This window comes from Sorex araneus, chromosome 3 (assembly GCF_027595985.1).
Source record: "Sorex araneus isolate mSorAra2 chromosome 3, mSorAra2.pri, whole genome shotgun sequence".
Lineage (NCBI taxonomy): Eukaryota > Metazoa > Chordata > Mammalia > Eulipotyphla > Soricidae > Sorex > Sorex araneus.
Window position 1 is genome coordinate 99,886,374 of NC_073304.1, and position 21,457 is coordinate 99,907,830.

General features: G+C 43.9%; 1 protein-coding gene across 3 annotated transcripts in view; it reads right to left on the reverse strand.

Annotated features, from left to right (window-relative positions):
* Positions 1-21,253, reverse strand: part of REC114 (REC114 meiotic recombination protein) — an 84,113-nt gene extending 62,860 nt beyond the window's left edge. Inside the window, exons 1-2 of one of the 3 annotated variants that reach the window (XM_004611833.2) lie at positions 21,002-21,253; positions 1,601-1,690 (exon numbers count right to left, since the gene is read on the reverse strand). In XM_004611833.2, the coding sequence (XP_004611890.1) occupies positions 1,601-1,690; positions 21,002-21,160 (249 nt within the window). In that variant the 5' untranslated portion in view covers positions 21,161-21,253. Of the gene's footprint in view, positions 1-1,600; positions 1,691-3,348; positions 3,462-13,983; positions 14,103-21,001 lie in introns of those variants that run through there. The other 2 variants (XM_055132772.1, XM_055132773.1) reach the window with 2 other exon arrangements.
* Between the last annotated feature and the right edge of the window lie 204 nt (positions 21,254-21,457).

Below are 21,457 nucleotides of genomic sequence, written 5' to 3' on the forward strand. Positions count from 1 at the left end.
AACCATCATAATGTATATATGTGGGACGCTGCCCTTATAATAGAACATGTAGGAGATTCACCAAAAATTCAAGCATTTTTAATTTATTGGGCGCATATGAATAGGACTTGTTTCTCCTTGCCAGAATGATGACATTCCACAAGGACAGTGATTTTCATCTTCTCTATCCACTTCTAGTCCTAGCATCTAGAACAACGCCAAGCACACATATAGTAATTGCTCAATTTGTCAAATGAACAAATCTGCCCACAAAGACTTTAGTAAATGCTCATTGTAACAGTGACATAGATATTCTTCATAGCTACATGAAATAATCTCACTTACACACACATACACACATATGTGTGTCTAGATAGATAGATGATTGATAGACAGATAGATAGATAGATAGATAGATAGATAGATAGATAGATAGATAGATAGATAGATAGATTTGTGCTTAATTATTGGTAAAGGCCATCCTTAACAGAGTTTGGGAAGCCCAGGGCCACTCCCTGCCAAGCTCGGCTGGTGGAGAGGGCCTGTCAGTATAATGCTCAGGTCAGCAGTGCCCAGGAATCACCAGGGCTGCCCCTGGCAGTGCTCAGGGGACTAGACAGCACCCAGGACTGAACTTGGGGCCTTGAGCATGGCAGGCGTACACTCTACCACTTGAGCCAGCTCACTGGTTCCTCTAAATACATGTTCTTTGATTGTACAAGTTAATAATGTTCTCATCTCCTAATGAATTTATTATCTGAACACCAATTCAGGGAGGGGAGATTCAAGCGAGGACAGAGCCCAACGGACTACGGCAGAGCAATACTGGGACCACCAGAGTATGGCAACATGTTGAAGAGTGTGAAATTGTGCCTCTTAAACACACAATCTTATAAATGAACCTGACCTCAAATAAATTTTAAATAGAAAATAACACCGATTCAAACGTAAAATTCCAAATAAGGTAATTATCTTCTTTTATATATTCCAACATTCCCCCAAATTTCCTACAATGCATGTGAGTGCATTCAGAATCAGTAGTGCACCTTCAGTGTCTCAGTTTTATGAAGGTCTCTATCAATTATTAATAGCATGCCTCACTTTTTCTTTGCATTATCTCCTCAGATCTATTCCTCTAAATATGCTGGTTACCCCTTTAGGAAAAATTTCCAAATATTATCACATGTATCTCATTATGTCTTAACCCCAACCTCCCAAATAAGAACCCTTTAGAGGGCCCAGAGAGACGCTCAGTGGGCTGGGCGCATGCTTATTACGAAGGAGGCCTGGGTTCAATCCCAGATTCTGCATGATCCCCAGCACTGCCAGGATGACCCCAGAGCATAGAGTTGAGAGCAGTCCCCAAGCACGGTCACATACGTCCCCAAAGCAAGCATCCGTCATAATATTCTTAACATTTATCTTCTGAACCACGCTCACTCCCAGCAAAAACCTCGACACCTTTGTGGCAGGCAACAGAAAACAGGTCTTTGTACGTCCCACAGTTGTATTCAATAAATGATTCATTTGTGAACCTGAATTTCAGTGACACTGGAAATGGAGAAAGCAAAAATAAATGTGAAGCAACAAAAATAAGAACTATGCTTGCATGGAGACCTACCAGTAGAGTCTTTCCTTGAGAAATGAAGAAATGACCTGATATAACGATGGTGAGAACAAGATACCCAGACTCTTCATTGGAATCAAAGACCTGAAAAATGAGGAAAAAAATACGTTTAAGACAACATGATCCTGCAATACTAATAAATCTAGAACACTGATAACCAGCTATTTTCTCACATTGATCTTTCTACCCTGAATGATGCCTTTTTCACTTAATGTTCAACTGTTTCCTTAGAGTTACCCATTTCTTTTCTCACGGGGACCAGGAGCTAAACTTTTGAAAATATAAATAAAACAAACATTTTTGAAACAGAAAAAATAGCAGTCATTGGAGCCTGAGTCAAACACATTCTCAGTCATAAATTTTAATCAATCATTAAGCCTATTATCAAGTCTCATTTTTGATAAATGGGGAAAATGCCTTACAGGGCTATTCCTTCACAGTCCCTTCCTTCAGCCATGTAATCCATTCTTTGGATCTCCATAAAACCTGGTGCTTTGTTTTAGATGAGCTTTAAGTTATCTATGATATTCTTAAAATATAGTGCAAAAATTCTTGCTGGAGTCTAATAATCTCCCTTACCTATAGTAGCAGCACAGACTGTAATCCCATTAATTTTCTGATGGGGTAGTCCCATTGAACAGTGTTTCTTTGGGGGTCACACCGGTGGTACTCAGGAATGAATCCTGGTAGTGCTCAGGGGACCATATGTAGCACCAAGATTTGAACAAGGATCATCTGCATGCAATTAAGCTTAGCCTAACCTTCAGCTATCTTTTCAGTCTCAAACAGTCTGATCTTAGTCACAGCTTTTAAAACTTGACCACTTGTTTATAAATCACACGTGTGCTTTCCTAATCTCCATCTAGGTGTAAGAACCTGGACTTGTCCACACTATATTTTATTTTATTCTGTTTTGTCTAGAGTTGTAGTATGAAGTTCAGGTAATTAAATAAAAATGTCAGGGAGGAAATGACAGATACATAAGAACAGCATTTAGGTCTCAAGTGATGCTGAAGGTGGCTTTAATGTCATTAGCCCACATTGTAAATATTCTTGTATAAATAAAATGAAATTTAACTCTCCTCATAGTCAAAGCACAAAGTAATTAACACATAACTCAAGTGTATTTTTATAAGATTACTGTATTCTACTGAGAAATAATGTTCTGTGTTATATTACCATAAGGGGGTTTGTAGTTCTAATGCTATATTTGAACTCTATTTCCTGTGGAGTTTCTGCTCGTTATTTAAAAATTTTAAACTTAAAGGAGGGTATGCTAAGCTCAAGTAGTTTCCTTCAGTGACTGTGATTCCACCTCCTATCTAATATTGGAAATTCACTATTCTCATGAGGCTCTCCCCACCAGAGATTAAATGGCTTCTTTTGTATGGTTCACGACCACTTAAAACCACAAAAGTAGGGACCAGAGAGATAGTACAAGGGATATGTCACTTGCCTTGCATGTGGCAACCCTATTTCGATAGTGGGCACTACCTATGGTCCATGAGCCCCGCCAGGAGTGAACTCTGAGCACAGAGCCAAGAGTAAGTCCTGAGCATCACCAGTGTGGCCCCAATATAGTCCCTGAACAGGGGCTAGGTGGGGGGTACACAAGAGAACTCAAGCACAGACTTTAGGATTAGAATCTGTCCAGCAAATTCTATAGGAGGCAGTTTTTTAGCATGGCAACTGAAATCTGTTTCGGAAGTAAACATATATCTAGAAAGTATCTAAAACAATACCTCAGTTAAAGATGATGGAGCGCGGCTGGAGTGATAACAGAGTGGGTAGGGCATTTGCCTTGCACGCGGCCAACCTGGGTTCGAATCCCAGCATCCTATATGGTCCCCTGAGCACCGCCAGGAGTAATTCCTGAGTGCAGAGCCAGGAGTAATCCCTGTGCATCGCCAGGTGTGACCCAAAAAGCAAAAAAAAACAAAAAAACAAAAAAACATGATGGAGCAAATGTGTAATCCCCACCCACAGTAGCACTGTAGCACTGTGTCCCGTTGTTCATCGATTTGCTCGAGCAGGCACCAGTAATGTTTCCATTGTGAGACTTGTTACTGTTTTTGGCATATTGAATATGCCATGGGTAGCTTGGCAGGCTCTGCTGTTCAGGCAGGATACTCTCGGTAGCTTGCCGGGCTCTCCAAGAGGGACAGAGGAATTGAACCCAGGTTGGCTGCGTGCAAAGCAAACACCCTACCCACTGTCCTATCGCTCCAGCCCACCCCCCCCCCCCAACAGTAAGACAGAAAACTTTCCAATCTTCGGAAAGGCACCTAAGTGCGGTCTCTCAATCACTACAAGATTTCTCCTCCTTCTAAACTTCCATGCTAACAACGGTATAATCATTCCTGTATGTGTGAGATGCATGTTGCCCACATAACTGCACATACCTGAGCTCAGTCACTTTTGTAAATGCAGAATATCACTATGACCACACCACAACTTGTTTTTCATTTTCTTTGTTGATAAATTTTGTTTCCCTAAATTTACATCTACTACAAAAGATGAAGATTCTTTGTGGGGGATGGTGGTGGGGAGACTGCTCTCAAGAAGTGCTCAGGAGGTCTGGGGTCACTCCCAGTGATACTGTGTAGGCCAGCTGTTCTGTTCTTAGCATGATGAACATTCTTACATGTCTCCTGTTGGGAAGACACATTCATATGCCAAGTCATCCCAAATCATTTTATGCTTTTTTTCAAGTTTTGGCCAATGACACTCAGGAGAGTCCCAATTACGTTGTTTTCCCTGCTCTTCAGACTGTTACATCCACATCTGCACTGAACGATCCAAGAGGGACCCCAAAGCTAAACGGGATTAAACTGAATTCCTAGCCATATATTCACTGATCCATTCATTCAATATTTAAGTGGTGTCGACTGCTTATCACCAGGAGTAGACAGACAGAGGCTTCTGTCTATTGCACCTACTGCTCTGGAGTCACCAGGGAACACACAACCCAGTTCAAAACTAGCTGGAACAATGCTTTAGCTAAAGGAGACACAGAGATCTGCTCTTAAAAGCCAGAGTTAGTGTCCCTTTGGCCCCTGGTCTCCGGCAGAAATAGGCAGTTGGTCCATACTCACCTTTCTCGCTACCAGAGGCCCTGTCCTTTTCCCAGAGGGAACAGATGGCAGTGGGGTTGGCCAGTGCCATGACACTTAAGCAGAACAAGGAGCACAGACAGCGAGACAGACTTCTCTGTTTCTGGAGACAAGTGATCCAGGCCCACAGCCTATTCTCTGTTGTTGTTTGTTTGCTTATTTGTGTTCTTGGCAGGGCTTGGGGGTCTATATGGGGTGTCAGGGATTGAAGCCAGGTCTGCTGTGTGCAAGGCGAGTGCTCAGGTCCCCCACAGCCCACTCTTTCGGGAGGGGATCAGGAGGCGCCTTTCCCAGGACAAAGCACGTTAGAGTCCATCTGACTCCCACCTCAGCGAGCCATGCTTTATTTCCTTAGGCCCAAACCACGGGAGCTTGAATCTTCTCCTTCCTTCTAATATCTAATCCATCAGCAAATCTTTCATGTCTACCATCAAAATATTTCCAATCTGCCCAGAAACCACTGGTCCAACCTTGCTGGCTATAACCTAACTGACTTTCCCCTGTGTTCTTGCTCCCCGAAGCAGTTTATTCTCCTTTAAACTACTGAGTCCGATTATGTAATTTCCAGCCCAAAGCCCTGCAGGAGCTTTCTGCCTCCAGCCGCCGCCCCTGCCTCTCAGCGTCAGCAGGGGCTGCTCTGCCCTGGAGCCTGATCTCACCACCCTGGCCTCTTGCTGCTCCTTGAACCCATGAGGCATAGTCATGATCGAAATGGGACTTTCACCACTGCTACCCCGGCTGGAATTCTCTTCCCCCAGATCCCACATGACTCATCCCTGCCTCTTCTCAGTGCTGCTTAAATGTCATCTTTTCAGGTAAGACCTTTCCTGACCATCCTATACTGCCACCAGCCTTGTCATCCGCCTCCCCGCTCCCACCTGCTCCCCTCCCCCCTCGCCCTTCCCCTGCCACCACCACCACCACCTGGACCAAATGTCTCCTATTCCTAGCTCTGGCTTTGTTTTTCTCCATAGCGCCTGTTACTTTACATTTTGTGTTACCTATCTACATCAAGCAGAATGTAAGCTCTGTGAAGATAAAGATTTTCTATTTGTTTTCGGTCACTACTGAATATCCAAATGCTTAGAAGAGTTCCTGGCACACAACAGGAACCCACTATTATTTTGTTGAATGAATAAATTAATATAAAATTCCAAATGAAGTCACCAGATTCAAGTACAATATTTACAAAGTAAATAAATGCGTTTAAATAATTTATAAGCAGAGGAACTGCACTAAAAGAAATATTCCACCTTCAGGTGGAAGGTAAATGATGCCAGATAAAAACTGACATTTCTACACAGCAATGAAGAACACTCTGTACAAGAAATAGTAATGACATAAGCACGTGGAAATTTCTGTTATTTATACTTCTTTAAAAGATAATTGAGATAATCAATTAATATTTCATGCACGAAAAGAAGTTTTATTCTTGATGAGACAATACATAATAGCAAGATAAAATTAAACCCAATCCCAACTGATGATCACATTAAGTTGCAATGGATGTAAACACCTCACAGAGGGGCTGGAGAGACAATGCCGGGGCTGAGGCACAAACCTTGCTGTGTCCAGTCCTAGTCGCTCCCTGGCACCACCTGGTCCCCAGAGCATCACAGAGAGCAGCCCTGAAGGTCCAAGGCACTGCAGGCCCCTACAGCACCGCAGCCTCGGGAACCGCTGGTATGGTGAGTTGCAAAGTGCTGCGAGGGGCCCCAGGCCCCCAGAGTACTGCCTCCCACCAAAACAAACACCTCAATGACAAGCTTTCTTAAAACCGAATTTAAAACGAGAGAGAACTATGAGACACTTATAAGGAATGTACTTTATTTTCATTTACTTATTTTTGGCTCTTTTGGGTCATACCCAGCTATGCTCAGGGGTTACTCCTGGCTCTGCACTCAGGAATTACTCCTGGCGGTGCTCAGGGGACCATATGGGATGCTGGGAATTGAACCCGGGTCAGCCGCATGCAAGACAAATGACTTCTCTGCTGTACTATCATCACTCTGGCCCAGGGAATGTGCTTTATATATGTAAAGGTGAACAGGTTAAAGAAAGGGGACAGACACATACAAGACAAAGATGAGTGGAAAGAAGGTCAGAGAAGATATAAAAGAGATTCCTTCATAATGACAAAGGGGAAATCAATCACAAGATTTAACAATCCAGGTCTGAGAGATAGTACAGAGGTGAGGCGTGTGCCTCGACAGAACCCAGGTTTGATCCCTGGCACCTGGTTGAGATAATTCGATCTCCACGACTAGTAACCATAAGCAGAAACAGACTTATATGAATCACTTTTCAGGAAACAGATTAATAAATTTTGTCTTTGAGATTACAAAGTGAGGGTCCTCTAGTCATTGTCTTCTCTATAAAGGACAATCCTAGAATATTTCTCCAATACTTTCTTAATCCTTTAAAATTATCCAAGTCAGTAAGTCCTTGATATTTTCATAGGCACTGCCTTCCAGTCACCTAGAAACAAGGCCTGCCTAAGCACAATCCAAAGAACTCAACTGCATTTTATGAGTTAAACAAACTATTCCTTTTTTGAGGGGCAGGTTTGGGCCACTCCTGGAGCTGCTGGGGGGATACTCCCAGCTCAGTGCTCAGGGGTTGCTCCTGGCACTTCGGGGGCACTGTCCAAAGAAGCACTTTACCTCCTGATGTCATGCTGTCCCTGATGAGATGAAAAATGCCCTTAAAGCCGGTACCTAAGGTTGGCTAGTTCTGCCAGTGGAGACGATTTAATCATCTCTAAAGAGCTAGAACAGAGCCTGAGTGATAATACATCAGGGAGGGTGCTTGCCATGCATACGGCCGACCCAGGTTCGATTCCTGGCATCCCATATGATCCCCCGAGCACCAGTAGGAGTACTTCCTGAGTGCAGAGCCAGGGGTAACCCCTGAGCATTGCTGGGTGTGACCCAAAAAGCCTAAGAGAAAGAGAGAGAGAACTGAATCACACACACAACAGGCAGGGAATAAATCCTAGTCCTGACTGAATAAAGTTTAGAATACTGGAGACTCACTTTAGCTACTTCGTGGATCACACCCAGTGTTCAGTGCCCCAGAGTAACATCCAGCAAGGTGGGTATGCAACCCAGGGTCTCCCTCACTTATGCAAGGCATGAGCTTAACCACTAACCACATCCTCATCCCTTCCCCAACCTTACTGAGTTACTGGTTTGGAGGACACACCTGGTGGTACTTGGTGCAAAAGTGGATTTTCCTGAGCGGGTGGGTTCTTGGGAATTATATGGAAGATTTACATACAAAACCCAGAAGGTTAAGAAGTTAAGAGTTTGGACACAATGGAATACTATGCAGCTGTCAGAAAAGATGAAGTCATGAAATTTGCATATAAGTGGATCCACATGGAAAATATCATGCTAAGTGAAATGAGTCAAAAAAAGAGAGACAGACATAGAAAGATTGCGCTCATCTGTGGAATATAAAGTAACAGAATGGGAGACTAGCACCCAAGAATAGTAGAGATAAGTACCAGGAGGTTGGCTCCACGGCTTGGAAGCTGGCCTCACATGCTGGAGGAAAAGGCAGCTTAGATAAAGAAGGAAACACCAGGTAAAGTGTGGTTCGAGGACCCGCTGGGGATAGGAGATGCGAGCTGAAAGTAGACTATAGATCAAACACGATGGCCACTCAATACTTCTATTGCAAACCACAACACCCAAAAGGATAGAGAACAAAAGGGAATGCCCTGCCATTGAGGTGAGGTGGGGTGGGGTGGGGGGATGGGGTGGGGGGGTGGGAGGGATACTGGGATCATCGCTGGTGGAGAATGGGCACTGGTGGAGGGATGTGTACTTGAGCAGTGTATGACTGAAACACAAGCACGAAAAGTTGTAAGTCTATAACTATACCTTACGGTGATTCACTAGTAAAAAATTTTTAAAAATAACAGAAGTTAGAGTTTGGGGCTGGAGAGATAACACAGTGGGTAGGGCGTTTGCCTTGCACGCGGGTGACCCAGGTTCAATTCCCAGCATCCCATATATCCCCCTGAGCACCGCCAGGAGTAATTCCTGAGTGCATGAGCCAGGAGTATCCCCTGTGCATCGCCGGTGTGACCCAAAAAAATGAAGAAAAAAAAAGTTAGAGTTTATTGTTTAGTTCAAGTAGATGGTGTGGGTCTCTCTCCAGTGCCAGGCCTCTCCTTTCACCCATGTGCAATGCTGTGGCCATGCTGCCTGGCCCCATGTACAACTTTCTAAGTCTATCCCTCGCCATGTACCGCTGTCAGCGTACAATGACCTGGTTGTTTCTGACACCGTTTTTTACCCAGTCTCTGGGCTCCAGGTCTGAAATCTGGTCACTGGGCCTCTCTCAGACCCCAGGGGTCCCCATTGTCCTAGGTTTCCTGGTTGTGCTCCGTGTCCTACCCTGGGTTTCTCTTGAACTGCACACGCCAGCATTCCCTACTCTCCTGCCCCCGATTTCCTAGGCTCCGGCCACAGCCGTGGGGCCCGTGAGTCCTGTGACTCTCCATCTGTCCTGGCATGCAAGCCCTACCTATCCTTCAGTCTTCTGGGCGTCTGTGGAGAGAGAGGAGGGCAAAGGGCCTCCTCTAGTTAGGGGTTCCTTTAATCTGCTTTCATCTCCCACCCCCAGCTGCCCCATTGTCTGTCTTGATTGGCTGCCTTTCCAATGGGCAAAATTTAAAGTCACAGACTAAGTTAATCAGTTAACCTAGCGCTCCACCCTTCCACTCCCACCTGAACAGTACTCAAGGTTAGATTCCTGTTTCAGTGCTCAGGGCTGGCTCCCTGGTGATGCTCGGGGACCATGTGGGGCCAGGGATTGAGCTCCACATCCACTACATCCCTTTAATTCCCAGAAGAGGATTTAAACTTCATCCTAAGGTCTGAGAATCTTTCAACAACTAAACTGGAAAAAAAAATTGTACCTTAATTGGATTATGTTCTGCAGACCAGCTATGGGTTCTGTGAAAACCACATCTACTACACAACCAAGTTACGTTTCTGATCACTGAAGAAAGAGCACAGAGGAATCACACGCAGGCAAAACATGTTTATAAATTTGAGCTTCAGATTTTGTCTGAGGAAAAAGAAAAATGTGCTTTTGGGCCATACCTGGTGGTGCTCAGGGCATCTGAGAGGAAAGCAGGTGCCTTAACCCCTGTACCATCATCGCAGTCCCTCAAGGAATATTTTAACTGATATTCTAAGTTATTTACAAAGGCATGCGACATGTAACTCAACTAAATGTAATTATTTATGAAATCATTTTCATAGCAGCTTGGTTGAGGTTAATCTGTCCTATGGAAGTTAACAATCCTCACAAAGAAAAGGTTTATTTCTGACACAAGCTGTCCATCTTCACTCTGTCCTTACACTACCTCACACTGTATCACTCTCATCTACATCCTAGCCAGGCAGGACCCACTGTATTTGCAAAGGGAAAGAAGATGAATCATGTACTGGCTCTTAAGAGTTTAGTCCAGGGCAGGGGTAATATCTGACCAGTTTTGCTGGTCACAACTTCCAAAAGTGAAGGACTTACATTTAGCATGATATCTGTTAATTAGGCTTATTTAACAATAATCCTAATTACTACTTTAGAGAAGACATTATCTGGAATCACAGCTATGCCACTTTGATCTGGAATCCTAGCTCTGCCACTTAGAAATATACTCAATTCTTTTATCTATAAAATAAAAATAGTAACAGCTACTTTCTAAGACCGAGATTATATGGCAAATAAAATAATTTAAAACTTAGCAAAATCGGGGCTGGAGCAATAGCACAGTGGGTAGGGTGTTTGCCTTACACACGGCCAACCCAGGTTCAATTCCCAGCATCCCATATGGTCCCCTGAGCACCGCCAAGAGTAATTCCTGAGTGCAGAGCCAGGAGTAACCCCTGTGCATCACCAGGTATGACCTAAAAAGCAAAAACAAAAAACAAAACAAAAAAACTTAGCAAAATACCTGGGCTTGATTCATTCAATAAACAGTGGGGGAGAGGGCATCTGCTAGCACTGTTCTAGTGTTAAAAATTAAAACCAAATGGAGAACAGCCTTGAAAATGCCCTGAGCAGACAAAAACAGTTTAATCACATGCGAAGCTTAAACTTAGCTTATCTTGCAAGACCAACTTGACCTAAGTCGTTTAGAGTTTACGCTCCTGGAAATCATAAGCAAAATTTAAATAATTTCTTAAGGTTGATATGTGATAATCACTAACCCATTTTTTATTGTTTAAGAAAATTCAAAGTGGGCTGGAGAGAGAACATAGGATGCATGCAACTTGCATGCAACCTTGCATGCAGCTGACCCTGGTTTGATCCCCAGCACTGTTGAACCCCTGGGCACAGAGTCAAGAGTAAGTCCGGAACAGCCAGGTGTGACCTAAAAACACACACACAGAAAAAACTCCAATATTATAACTAGTCACTGTGAAGAGTAAACAGTCACCTCAGCAGAGAGGCTGCTTTATGATAAAATGCCTCTGAGTCTCATACTATATCTAGACTTGAGTGTTCCTTGTTTGCAGTCTTTTTGCATATTAAGTTTTCACAATTACTACTTCAGTGATTTTGGTTTTACTTCTTTGATTCTACTTAACCGGTTCTACTTCATTGGTTCTTCTTGATTTTACCTTTGCTATTTATGAACTTTCCACACTATTAATGTATGCTAACAACGTTTTGGTTATTGCTATTGTTTTTAGAAAAATGCCTTTTTGCATTCCAGCCAAGGATCCCAGATGAGGTCTTCATTTCTTAGAACTCACCAGATTCAGAAGATGTGGCAGATTCTAGTTATTTTCGAGTTATTCCCCAAATCACTTTTCCTTCTTCCATGCTAGTAGAAGCCCTGGGTTTTAGCTGCACACAGATTCTCATGGAATACAGGTCACATATAGCAGCTGGGAGAGCAACCAGAGGGCCCAGAACTTAACCATCACTCTATAGGAGGAAGTGTCACATACTGAACTTACAACCCATTTCCTTAAGAGACAGCAGGTACATGGTATTCTTTGTCCGCTTCTTAATCCCTTCCTATCAATTATGTCATGAACTGTAAGATCAGGACCATGTGTGGCAGAGCAAGGAAACAAAAGGAGACACAGCTCCTGGCACTAGGATGTCATACCAGCCCTGCACTTTTATGTAAAAAATAGTGAACTTCCGGGTTATTTAAGTCTCTGTTGCTTTGCATTTACTGTCACTCAAAGCCAATCAATCCTAATACAAAATATAGCCTAACGATGCCTCTCGAAATGCAAATTACATAAAAGAATAACATCTTCATCAGAGAAGACACCAATGTAGGAAGTAGCAGAGGCTCGAGGAAAACCTGAGTTTCAGAATCTCTCCTTTCACTTGGCAAACTCCTTAACCTAAGTAGGCCTCAACTTCTTGTCTGTAATCATATCTGACGAGCTGTGAAAATTAAGCAGAAGAGGTTTGTGAACATACGTTATAAACTGTAAAGGGGCCTTGTTCATATGACCTTGTCAGCTATTTCTCTTCCCTCCCATCCTTCAGAGTCGGAGCATGAGGACCAAAGCATAGAAACTCACCTGGAGACTCACCCCCAGTGATCCTGACTCATCAGTCCCAGCACCGGAACTGTGACTCTGCATTTTTCACAAGCCCCCAAGAGAACTTGTTAAAAACAGTATGTCAGCAATACTTTTATGGACACCTCCTAGTCTCATCATATTGGTCTCAAGTGCCCCCATATTGTAAGACTGATTTTAAAAAAAAAACCCTCCAGAGCCTAGCTGAAACCAAGTACCCAATAATTCTGAAGTATTTTGAATGCATGGGTTTAAAAGGAAAAACAACAAGCAGAACAGAATCAAACAAGCCATTATAGATTTCCACTTCCCATCAACCTAAAGTGACAGGGACCAAATTCACCCTCCTGCATAAAGAAGCTCAACTGTACAAATTAAAGCAAACAACGGTTTTCAAAACACCACGTATCAGGTTATGAAGGACCACGGATCCTGATCAAAAAGGGGAGCCCTACCATTGCCACACATTACTTGAACTTCTTGGAGAAAGTCACCAGGGTGAAGAGTGAGGAAGAAGCCAGGAAAAGCTGGGGGGATGTTCCTAGTGTTCACATGTTGAGGGACCAAACACCCACGAGGAGAGTGCTCAGAGAACCTGGGGGCCCAGCGGCGCCTCTTTTAAACCCTCACCTGAGCAGCAATCAGCACAGTGTGTCTGAGCAACCTACCAAATCCTAGATACAGAATGGCCTGAGAGGATCAAGAACCTACAAATCCTGAGAGATCACCGGAAACAGTGTTTTTTCAGCAGAGTGAAAACCCTCCTGATATACAGGGCACCAGAGTATACTGAAGAATTCTCCTTCAGAAGCAGGAAAAATTAGCTCTAGATCAAATCCTACTCTGAGCCCACCTGGCAAAGATTAAAAGCAAATTTTTCTCAAAAACACATATTGCAAGGCTGAGGAAATGGCTGAGGGCTGGAGCACAAGATCTGCATGCAGGCCTGACATGAAAAAGGAAAAGTTTATTGGATTTTTTTTTTTTGCTTTTTGGGTCAAAAAACAGTAACAACAAGTTTCACAATGGAGACATAATTGGTGCCCGCTTGAGCAAACTGATGAAAAATGGGACAACAGTGCTACAGTGCTACAGTGGGTCACACCCAGTGATGCTCTGGGCTTGCTCCTGGCTCTGCACTCAGGAATTATATCTTGGCAGTGCTTGGGGGACCATATGGGATGCCAGGGATTGAACCCAGGTCGGCCTCATGCAAAGCAAACAGCCTACCCATTGTACTATCAATCCAGCCCCTGGAATTTTTAAAAATATTATTTCTGGCAGAATAGAAGTTATAACATTGGCATCTGTAGCACTGTAGCACTGTTGTCCTGTTGTTCATCTATTTGCTCGAGTGGGCATCTAATTAAAGAATATTACCAGTATGCGAAGAAGAACTACTAGTTTTTTTAAATTTCTAGGGATTTTATTAAACCTAAAATTTTACTGTGAAGAAAACAAAACTGCTGTCATTTTTATAATTTTCACCTTGTGTGTCAATATCATCAGTTATGTAGATGAGCAGGTTCCTCATCATTCCTCTCCACCCCCCTTTTTTCAAATGTTTGGGCCTTACCCAGTGGTGCTCAGGATTTACTCTGTGCTCAGGGATCACTCCTAGTTTGGGCTGAGGGGCCATGTGGGGAGCTGGGGATTGAACCCTGAGCAGCTGCATGAAAGGCAAGTACCTTACCCACTGTACTACCTCCTCAGCTCCCAAAGCACAAGCTGTAAAGACAGGAAAACTAGGGTCTTCTCCACATGTCTGCATTCACAGACAAGTCACTGAACATCTCTGAGCATTAGTCACTCCATGGACCTGCTAAAAGATATACAGCAGTGTTAACATGTAATAATTAGTAACTATGACTTCATAATCATCACATTATCTTTTTATTAACCTCAGAAAAGTTAACACACATGCAAATATTTAAGAGGACCTATCAAATAACCAGTAGGAAGGGATGCATAGGACAAGATATAGGAAAAAGAGTACCAGGATCCCATGTTGTCTCTAGGTTGTACCATTCTCCCCAAATTGTCATGAGTTCACCAAGTCAGAAAATTTCATGAGCCTCATCATTTTGAGTTTTAATGAAGGCTTAATTGCACAGGCATGGTTGATTAACTCATTGTCCACTGGTGATTGACTAAACCTCCAGGCTCCCTCCACAAAAATAAATAAATAAATAAATAAATAAATAAATAAGAGTACCTATCATACCCAGGTGAAATTTAGGCATTAAGATACAAAGACACTGTGGAGAGTACTCAAAGAACACCTTATGTTAAATCTCCATTTAAAAATCCAAGTACAAACTTGATATCCTATTTCCTAATTTCTAACTAGGGCAATTATTTTAAGTTCCTCCTATAAAAATTAAGGGATTTTTTTTTTTTAACTCTTTGAAAGGAAAAAAAATAAGCTGTCAGGCTCAACCAATTAGGGCATGTCTGAGAAATTCTTGGAATCTGATAAATGTGGTAAAACTTTAATTTAAAAGCAACCTACAATTAACATCACCTTTCAAAATTACTCTCAAATTAGTAGACAAAATTATATGCATACATAAAATACATAAAATGGACCAATCTGTTATTATGATAATCTTTGTAGAAAGGCAGGGCTAACAGATGTAAGGAATTAAAATCAAGTTCAAGTTCGTATTTCATTTACTCATGCCACTTAAATGACAGATGGTTTAAATATTAACCCTATTAATAAAATATTTGCATATTCATTATGAGTCTGATTGCCTTACCTCAGAACTCCATAAATTAATTTTATTAATTTTACTCTATTACTGCCCATTTCATTCCAGGTCTTCTAAACTAGGTCTTTATTACTGCCATTTCTTTCCAGGCCCCTCAGAGTGTGGTCCTAGAATCAACAGCAGCAGATGAAAGCCTGTACAGAATTTCATCCCCCATTTCTAACCGAGTTGGAATTTGCATTAAGAAATAAGACCAGGGACTAGAGTGATAGCACAGCGGGTAGGGCGTTTGCCTTGCACACGGCCAACCCAGGTTCAAATCCCAGCATCCCATATGGTCCCCTGAGCACCGCCAAGGGTAATTCCTGAGTGCAGAGCCAGGAGTAACCCCTGTGCATCGCCGAGCGTGACCCAAAAAACAAAAACAGAAACAAAACAAAAAGAAATAAGTCCAGGAGCCAGAGGGATCATTCAGAGAACTGAGTGCAGCTCTGCATGCAGAGGTCTTGATTCAATCCCCAACATCACACGGTTCCCCTGTACAATTCCCAGTGTGGCCACAAGCCCCAAATAAAAATGTAAAAAATAAGTCAAGGTGATTTCTGTGCATAATGAAGTCCAAGTCCTCATAGGTCTCAAATATTAACTTTTCTTCATTTTTATTTTATGGGGTTACAAAAAGTTTATTTGCTCCCAAACTATGGTTAATGTTTATTGCATAGTGACTTTCATTTTGCTTCTTGGGTTACACCTGGCAATGCTCAGGGGACCCTTTATGGTGCTGGGGACTGAATGAGGGTTGACTACATGTAAGGCAAACAACTTTTTTTTTTGAGTCACACCTAGTGATGCACAGGGGTTACTCCTGGCTCATCCACTCAGAAATTACTCCTGGCAGTGCTCAGGGGACCATATGGGATGCTGGGAATCGAACCCGGGTCGATCGAGTGCAAGGCAAACACCCTATCTGCTATTGCTCCAGCCCCAGGCAAGCAACTTTTAATAAGTTTTTTATGACAGTAATAATAATAGTGACTTTTAATAAGATTTATTTAAACTATCAAATAAAATCTATATTCACATATACTAGAAAATTAATGTATACATTTCATATGAATATTTCTTCTTTTAATAAATTAGGGGAGGGTGTGTGGGGGGACTCCCAAGCAGTGCTCAGGAGGCCCAGGGGCCCCTCCTGGGATTCTCAGCCCAGGATTTCAAGGTGAGGGCCTGATAATGTGGTTCTGTGTAGGTCCTGCAGGGAGAAATGATCACACTGGCAGTACTCAGTGGCTTCCGGGGTGGGGGGCACTCAGAACATTTGGAGGGCCACATGATCTGGGGATCAAGCCAGCATCGCCCATGTGCAAGGCTTGTTGTCTTACATTTATACTGTCTCTCTGGCCCTTGACTTTATGGTTATGACTCAAAGTGCTGTTGTAAGAGATATTTATTTTTCTCTTCAGCTGACAGTCTTGCCTTAGCATGTGGTCACTATGATGATAGTCTTCTCCGGAATTAACGACACGAAACAGTACCAGATCAATTGAACCATATTTCAGAAAACATGAAAATCTCAGAATAGTGTCAACCAGGGCTGAACTTGAAAAATCCCTCGAGGAATGGAATGACTCCATCCTCCACAATAACATATTTTTATACTTTACCTAGCATATATATATATTTTTTACTGCAGGCACCACATATTTTTAAAATAAGAAAATCCACATGGGCTGAGAGCAGTCCTTTAGAGGGTTCATCTTTCATTATCACTATTGCACAATTGTCACAGTGCACACATAAAATAGAACAAATCTTATTTTCTCTTTCGTTTCCCCCCTGCCCCCCCAAAAATGACAGACCTAGGCTTAAACTGATCACAGCAGGTAGGATGGTTGGGCATGGATTCAAAGGAAGGTACAAATGTTCAATTTTCAAAAGCACTGCAAAAGCCAACCTCATCCCTTGTCACTGTAGCTGTGGCTTTATGCCAAACATTTTAAAAACTGTTGGAAAGTACTGTTCCTTATAAGCAATTATGAAGTACCTTGCAAAGAGAAGGAACCAAAAGCACTGTAATGATAATCGGTCCTTAGAAAGGTCAAAATTCCGTGGCTCTGGGATGAAGGATGAGAATCCAAGAGCTTCCCAACTGCTTGTGATACAATGATACAACAGAGATGTCTTCAGGAGTGGGTTTGAAAAGTATTAAAAAGGAGCCTGATGAACAATCTCAAAAATTAAATATGTCCTCAACACCTTTTTTTTTTTTTTGCTTTTTGGGTCACACCTGGTGATGCACAGGGGTTACTCCTGGCTCTGCACTCAGGAATTACTCCTGGCGGTACTCAGGGGACCATATGGGATGCTGGGATTTGAACTCGGGTCAGCCGCGTGCAAGGCAAATGCCCTACCCATTGTGCTATCGCTCCAGCCCCCTGTCCTCAACACCTTTTAGAGTTTTTTTTTGTTTTTTGGGCCACACCCAGTGTGCTCAGGGCTGACTCCTGACTCACAGACCACTCCTGGTGGGGTTTGGGAGTCATCTGGGGTGCTAGGGATCAAACCTGGGTCAGCTGTGTGCAATCTCTACACTCTGCACTATTGCTCTGCCCCCTGCACCTTCTGTTTTTTAATCACTGTATCACTGTGACCCCACTGTTCATCAATTTGCTTGAGCGGGCACCAGTAATGTCTTCATTTGTCCCTGTCATGTGCTAGTGTAGCCCAATGGTGTCTGCTCACTCCAGGAACACGAAGAACACATTGTTGTTACTGTTTTTGGCATATCAAATATGTCATGGGTAGCTTGCATGGATCTGCCATGCAGGAATAAATAAATAAATAAATAAAATAAAGAGGTCGCATGGCCATGATGCAGCTGCACACTCCAGGAAAAACTGCATCGCTCTCTTCCAGGAGAGAAAGCGATTTTTTTCTTAATAGCCTCTGGATCATGGCTATTGATGAGATTACATGGCGCCAGGGGCAGTTTGTGGGTGTGACTGCCAAGCTACAGAAAAAATGGGGATCTGGGTGGAGGAGCCCAGTCCTGATCCGAGCAGGCTTGGAGATCTCAGCCACGGGTCCTGCACACCTGGGTTCCTCTGCTGGTTCCTTCATGGGTAAGGCTCGTCCGAGTGTGTGAAGAGTGGCTTTGAGCATGGCTGTGGCTGGGTTCTGGAAGTTTTCGGCTGCCAGGGCTCTGCGTGGGGTGGGGAGGGAAACTCAACCTGACTCCTCTGAGGGGGTCAGGGTGAAGACTGCATGGCACAGGGGCAGGAGGTTCTCATGTTTCTAAATAATTTTTATATTTATTTTGGATGAGGACACACCTAGTCATGCTCAGGGCTATTCCTGGTTCCCTACCAAGCAGAGGTTCCTGGGAGTGCTTGGGAGACCATTGCAGGGATTCAAGCCAGGGTTGGCTGCATGCAAGGCAAGAGCCTTGGTCCCTGTACTATCATGCTGAGCCCCTACGTGACCATATTTTCTTGGGAGGGGACGAGGTGGGTGTAATTGTGCTCAAGTTCTTCCCCTGGCTCTGGACTCAGGGATCAATCCTGATGGTGCCCAGGAAAACATGTAGTGCCAGAGACAGAGCCAGGGTCGGCCATGTAAAGACAAATGCCTTAATCTCTGTACTGTTTCTCTGGCTCTAAATGCAATTTTTCAATCGGTCTGTAATTCTTCAATTTAACTCTTTATTAACCCACTTTTATTTGCAGCCTAGATAGTTTTTCAGATCACAGTGTTACACAATAGTATGCTAAGTATTTAATGACTTTTACAATAGTCCTAGATATACTGATTTCAGGTTTCAAGTAGAGTCCTTCCCTTTGGTACTGTAGAATTTGGTGTACAATTCATTATACTCACATTCACAGTCAAGTCCTAGCAGAGCTGTCTATTCATGTGGGCTCCACTTCCTCACCTATCAGTCCCTCTACAGCCCCTGCTATTGGTTTGTACCTGCTCTGCTCCACCTTTGTGTTGTTGCTAAAATCTAATACACACCAAAATTTACATTTTATATAAATTGCAGCATCATTTAACAAATTATCCTCTCCTTGATATAGCTTCTGTAGCTTTGATGGACCCACTTTTTCCTGATTGCCTATCCCTTGGGACTGGGTTCCAAAATCCCAAGTTTCATCTTCATGCTAACGACACACTTTCTTCTGATAAAAAAAATTCACACCAATTGTTGAGATTTCCCTCTGAGTAAACCCACAAACCCAATTACCTATTAAACATCTCCATTTTGAGTCTGTATTAAACACCAGAGATCAGTCTATTCAAAACTGAAGTTGTGGGTCATTCCCCCACTGTCCACCTTCAGCGTCTCCAAATTTCTACCCTGTTGCTCCTGCTGGAAACCCAAAAGTTCCAAACGCTCATCAATTCAGTCTCTAAGTCTTGTCATTTCAGTCTCCAACACAGGCTGTTTCCCTTGTATGTATTGCATCCCTGCCACCCACCCCTCCACACCTGGCCCACCTCCTCCTGTCTGGCATTATCGTTTATTTACCACACTGCAATATTGTTCAAAGTGGTCCTTTGGGTCCCCTCCTGTCACCCCTAGTTCCATCTCCACATTGCAGCAGGAGTGAGTTTTCAAAGATGAAAATGCTCCTACCAAAATCCTTCTGTAGCTTGCTATTGGTTTTAAGATAACACTCACAAGGCACCTGCCTACCTCTCCAATCTTAACCACAGACTTTCATTCCCCAGATTCTTTCAGTCCCAGCCTTCCACTTTCTCTCTTTACAAGATTCCTGCTGAGTTTTTCCCAGGCATCTTCTAACTGGAATATTTATTCTCTTTTACTCTGTTCCCACCCACTGCTGTCCAAACCACACCAACATATACATCCACATGCATAATCCCAACCCCCAGAGGCCACATCTAGCAGTCAACCCAGATCAAAAGGAACCAAATAAAATGGCAACCCCTGGTGTTAAAAGGAAGCCGCCAGGACACAATAATAATGATGATGATAACGGTGGTGATAATAATAGCAAACCCTTACATAACTGTATGCTAGGCACTTAGGATTATATAAATGAACATATTCAGTGCTCATAATAATCATTTAAGTAGGCAGGAGTGTTATCTGCTTTAAGAGGCCAGAGAGAAAGTACAGCAGGCAGAGTAATTGCCTTGCATGTGGCCAACCCAGGTTCAATTCCCAGCAACCCACATGGTCCCTTAAGCCATGCCAGGAGTGATCCCTGAGTGCAGAGCCAGAAATAAGCCCTCAGCACAGTTAGCAAATTTATTCCCCCAGCAAATAAATATATAAATAAATAAAAATAAAATATTAAGTAAAGGAGCTGGAGAGATATGGCGTGATAGTACAGCAGGTAAGGCACTTGACTTGCACTCTACCAGGTTGAATCCCTGGCACAATATATGGTCCCAAGCCCAGCCAGGAGAGATTCCTGAGCACAAAGCCAGGAATAAGCCCTAAGCACTGTGGGATGCAGCCCAAAGAACAGCAACAACAAAAATTAAGATACTTAATCGCCACCCAAATTCAGTGGCACGGCCAAGATTAGCCTTTCTATGTGCGTGCTTTACTTTGGGAGCATGATAACTTGGTTATCACTCAATCTCATTTCTCTTCTTTTCTTTTCTTTTTAATTGAATTCCTGTGAGATACAGTTACACAACTTTCATGATTGAGTTTCAGTCATACAAGGATGGAACACCCATCCCTCCACCAGTGCACATTCTCCACCACCAAAGTCCCCTGTATCCCCCCATTCCACCCTCCCCTGCCTCTATGGCAGACAATTTCCCCCATACTCTCCCTCTACTTTTGGCCAGTGCTCATTTCTGTACGAGACACAGAAAGGGTCTGCGTCCGTCTGCAGCTATTCCGACAAACACTACGGGCTGGATTCAGGCCCCCCCCCCCTCCTGCACACCCCCCACCCCGGCCGGGCCTGCGCGCGCTTCTGCTGTGTGGGCGCCTCGCGGGCCCAGGCTCACCTTCCACGTTGGGGCAGAGGCTGCCCCGGCTTCGGAGTCCAGCCCGGGCTGCTCGCTGGCACTCGGGAGCAGGAAGCGGCCATACCGCTGCAGGGGCCACTGCGTGGCCGCGTCTCCCGAGAGGCCAAGGCACACCTGCTCCTTTCCCGCCTCCGCCATGGCCGGCCCACGGCTGCGCGCGCAGCCTCCAGGGCTGGCCAATCAGGACGCGAGCCGGACCCGCGGCCCGCCTTCCCTCAGGCGGAAGCCAATGGGCGCGTTGCCCGCCCAGGCGCCCGCACCTCCTGGATGGCTGGGTGCCTTGGGCCTTTTGTGGGGAGAGTTGGTAACTGCCACCTTGAAATCGGTGTGCCCCTTTGGCGTCTTCCTGTCAACGTGAGAACCCTCCTCTTCCTCCAGGCAGCCCAAGCCATTGTCCCTGACACCTCCCACATAACTGGCCGACACGTGCAAAGG